The 4,181-nt window shown below is 48.4% G+C and overlaps 1 protein-coding gene across 2 annotated transcripts in view; it reads right to left on the bottom strand.

Annotated features, from left to right (window-relative positions):
• Positions 1 to 2,315: 2,315 nt before the first annotated feature.
• The window catches only part of TMIE (transmembrane inner ear), a 14,360-nt gene continuing 12,494 nt past the window's right edge, over positions 2,316 to 4,181 (bottom strand). The window contains exons 3-4 of one of the 2 annotated variants that reach the window (XM_027704878.1): positions 3,781 to 3,930; positions 2,316 to 2,612 (exon numbers count right to left, since the gene is read on the bottom strand). In XM_027704878.1, coding sequence (XP_027560679.1) covers positions 2,506 to 2,612; positions 3,781 to 3,930 — 257 coding nt within the window. In that variant the 3' untranslated portion in view covers positions 2,316 to 2,505. The remainder of the gene's footprint in view (positions 2,613 to 3,780; positions 3,931 to 4,181) is intronic. The other variant, XM_027704879.1, reaches the window with a different exon arrangement.

Below are 4,181 nucleotides of genomic sequence, written 5' to 3'. Positions count from 1 at the left end.
GATATTGGGAAGGAATTCTTGGCTGGGAGAGTGGGGAGGGACTGGAATGATTTCCCAGAGAAGCTGTGGCTGCCCCTGGATCCCTGGAAGTGTCCAAGGCCAGGTTGGAGCAACCTGGGCTAGTGGAAGGTGTCCCTGCCCATGGCAGGGGGTGGAATGAGATGATCTTTAAGGTCCCTTCCAACCCAAACCATTCCATAATTCTGCCATTCCATGATTTTTTTACATTCACAAAAAATATTCCTTTAATTTGGACTTTATTTTAAAGTATCACCCTTTGACCTTGGGAACATCTGTCCAAAGGGGAGTAGAACAACACAGACCCTTCCTTACAATCCCAGGGGAAATCCAGGCATCTCATATTAAAAAATAAAAATAGGGAGAGGAGGAGGAAAAAAAAAAAAAGAACCAACCCACCCCATTTTCTGCTTTGGATAAATGTGATAGAAACCAGGTGAACTCCCAAAATATCAGCTGGAGCAGCCTCAGGGTGGAATAGTTGGAGATCTCCCAGGATGTGGACAGAGCAAAGGCCAAGTCCTGCTTGTTCTTCTCCCCCAGGCTGGGAGGGAGAGCACAAACAAATCGATTTTATATCACATTTTATCCCCTTGAACCCCTAAAAACCCATTTAATTTATTCCCAGTAAAAGGAATATTCCCTTGTCCTATATGACATTCCCAAAAGTGCATGGAGAGCCAGTTGGCACCTCCAATATTCCTAAAAAATGTGAATTGAGGGGGAAATAATGCCAAGAAAGGAGATTATTTCAGCATTGTGATATATTGATGATTGATGGCTTTGACACTCACAGCAAACCTGAAAGCATTCCATGGCCACTCAGGAATTCCAGTGGCTCCAGTCACCCCTCTGGGGTCGTCCCAGCAGGATTTTAGGGAATGTTGACAAATCCATCATTTAATGAGCTCACAAATCAAGGGGAGCTGCCAAAGCCAGCGGGGCCTCCTGGCAGAGCATCCCACTCTGCTCCCAGGGAAAGAGCAGCCCAGAGCTCTGCAGAATTCCCGTTGGAATGCTGGAATCATGGAGGGAAATTTTTTTGGGGGACGGGAGGGGCTTTGATCACACAAGGCTCGCACCAAGCGAGGCCTTTGGGGCCTCCAAAGTCGGAGCCAGGCGGGAATTTTTAAGGCACAGTTTCCCTCTCCCGCTTCCAGCACCTCCCCTGGGGTGAAAGGAATCCCAGCCTTTGGATTTTCCACCCGGGATACGGGGATAAAGCCTGGATAAATAGTGCTGGCACGCTTTTACCCCACATCTATCTTATCCACATCTATCTGGATGTGGATAAAATCCTTATGGAGAGGTGATTCCCATTCCAGGACTGGTTCCTTCTGGGAATTTTGGGAAGATTTAGATCAGCCAAGTCCAAGAGGACCAGGAATTTCATGAGTTATTATCAAATAGCAGCAGCCACTCAGCAATATATTATCCATCAACTTCCTACTCTGCAGCAGGACCACAATTCCAGAATTCCCAAAGTGTGGCCAACATTTAACTGGATAAAAGGGGATTTCAGGGAGGTTCCACGGTGCAGCTGATGCCCAATAAATGCCCAATAAATGCCCAATAAATTGATTTCTCGTGCTCATTTTTTCAGGAGCTCCTGCTGTAATAATTCCCCGTGGTCTCATTAAATCCACACCCAATATCCAGCCCTTGGATGGAGCACACGGATGTGTCTGTGGGATGGAAAGGCTGCCTAGAGGAGGTCAAAATTTCTCAGCATTTTGGGGGTGAAACAGCCAATTTGCTGCTCAAATACCCTTTCTGCCTCTTCTGGATATTCTCACCCTTCATTTATTGGTTTTCCAGAAGGAACAGCAGGAAGAGGACGGGGCAGAAAATGAGGGAATTTGGATTTCTCCCATCTCCAGGCACGTCCCTTCACATCCCCTGGGATCTGCTGGGAGCTGGTCCTCACAGGGTCAAAATTTGGACATTTTGGGCAGTGAATCAAAGGATACTTTTAATTTCCTGCCCCAAATGTGGGCATTTTCCACATGGGATTGCTCAGACAAGGTAAGACTCAATCAACCACACACCTTTGGAATTTAGAGTAGGTTAAATTTAAGTGTTTGGACAAGGGGTTCTCCCTGCCAGTTGGGTTCTGCTCCAGAGAGGGGTCTGACCATCCTCAATTTATGATCAGGTGTCAGGACACCTCTGAAATCCCGAGCTTTGTGCAAGTTTTCCTGTTGTTAAACTCTCAATTCTGCGTTTTGCTGGTGCAGGACTAAACTTCTACAGTTCTTTCACCTGCCTCTTTCCACGATCCATGGAAACATCACGTTTGGAATGAAGGAAACTTGCAGTTTTTAGGAAGCAGCAGGTCACAGGGTTTGCAGAGGCGCAGGAAAGAGAGGGAAAAAAAGGTCACAAAACCGGAGAAAAGCGCAGAAAGGAGAAGCAGAGAGTCCAAGGGCTGACGGATCCCAGCGGAAAAGGGAAGCCACAGACAGACAGGCAGGAGAAGGCAGATCCCTAATTTCCTTGCAGGGCCATTTCATCCTCTTCTTGCAGCACAGGCAGGGAGTTGAGAGGTCTGGGCTGGACATGACCAGAGAGAGGAAGGAGAGTTTCAGTAGAGCCTGTGGCACAGAACCAGGAGAGGAGAGTGAGAGCAACAGAGAGCACAGCCAGGAACATTCCTGCTCATCCCACCACGGATGGGGAACGTGGAACTCCAGCAACTCCTTTTTTTTTTCCGGCTGACACCCCCCCAACCCAAGAGCTGGGCCCTAAAATTAATCAGATCCCCCCTGGAAAACTGAAACCTGAATTCCTTGTTCCAGTTCCCTGGAAGGAGGTTGTAGCAGGGAGGAATTTGGGCTCTTCTCCCGGGAAACACGAGGTGGGACAAAGGGAAACGGCCTCAAGGTGCACCAGGGGAGGTTCAGGTTGGATATTGGGAAGAAATTCTTCACTGGAAGAGGGGTTAAACATTGGAACAGGCTGCCAAGGGAGGGGGTGGAATTCCCATCCCTGGAAGTGTTCCAAAAACAGGTGGATGTGGCACCTCAAACTATGGATTAAAGGTGGGGTTGGGTCAAAAGCTGGACTTGATGATCTTGGATGTCTTCTCCAACCTTTTTATGGTTTCCAAGGACTTGTACCAATGGAGAAGGTCTCTTTTATCTAAATGTCTGTGTCTGCTGCCACAAATGCAGCAGACAAATGTTGAGAGGGGGTTTATCTTCAGATAGGAGGGGTTTAAAGGTGGACTTACATCAAGGGAGGACTTTTGCATTTGAGGTAGAAAGGAACCAGCAGGTTTAGGCTTGTTTTAATGCCACAGGTTTTACCTTAATCTTGGGAGGGGTTTATCTTCTGACAAGAGGGGTTTAATGGTAGCACCCAAGGATCCACAGGGACTTACCCCAAGGGAGGACCTTTGCATTCCATGCAGGTTTAGGCTTGTCTTAATGCCACAGGTTTTACCTTAATGCTGGGAGGGGTCTGTCCTCACACAGGAAAGGTTTATCTCAAGGACCCACAGCAAGCCCCACCAAGGCAAGACCTTCTCAAAAATCAACCCCCAGGGGAGGAGGTGTCCAAAAAACAGGTGGATGTGGCACCTCAAACTATGGCTTAAAGGTGGGATTTACTCCAAAGCTGGACTTGATGATCTTGGAGGTCTTTTCCAAGGGTTTATCCCAACGGTGGCACCCACAGTGACCCCCACCAAGGGAAGACCCTCTCAAAACCCAACCCCAGGGGATGAGGGGGGTCTGGGGAGGGCGTGGGCACGGCGGGTACCTCCAGGGATCTCGGTGAGCTCGTTGAGGGGTGGCACAGTGTCCAGTTTGTCAGCATAGTTCTTGGCCGCCTGGCGCTGGGCGTAACGCGCCTCGATCTCCTTCTTGGTGCGCGGGATGCGGCACTTGAAGATGCAGCACAGGGTGATAACTGGGAAAGGGATAACAGGGAAACAGGAACCTTTGGATTAATCAGGTCATTCCTTTGATGCTGGAGGCCTAAAAGCCAGGAGATAACTCCCTAAGACTTTTTTTTTTTTGTCAGGAATCTCATCTCATTTGACTCATTAAACCTCTCCTGGTTCTTCCCCTTCCCCAAAAACCCTTTTTGTGGCTTTGAAGTCTCTCCCCCAAGACATTTTGTTGGGGTTTTTTTGCCATAAAAATGTCTCTTCGTAGGGA

Source organism: Neopelma chrysocephalum, unplaced genomic scaffold (genome assembly GCF_003984885.1).
Source record: "Neopelma chrysocephalum unplaced genomic scaffold, ASM398488v2 Primary Assembly neopelma1_295, whole genome shotgun sequence".
Lineage (NCBI taxonomy): Eukaryota > Metazoa > Chordata > Aves > Passeriformes > Pipridae > Neopelma > Neopelma chrysocephalum.
This window is presented reverse-complemented; position numbering and strand designations above follow the sequence as displayed.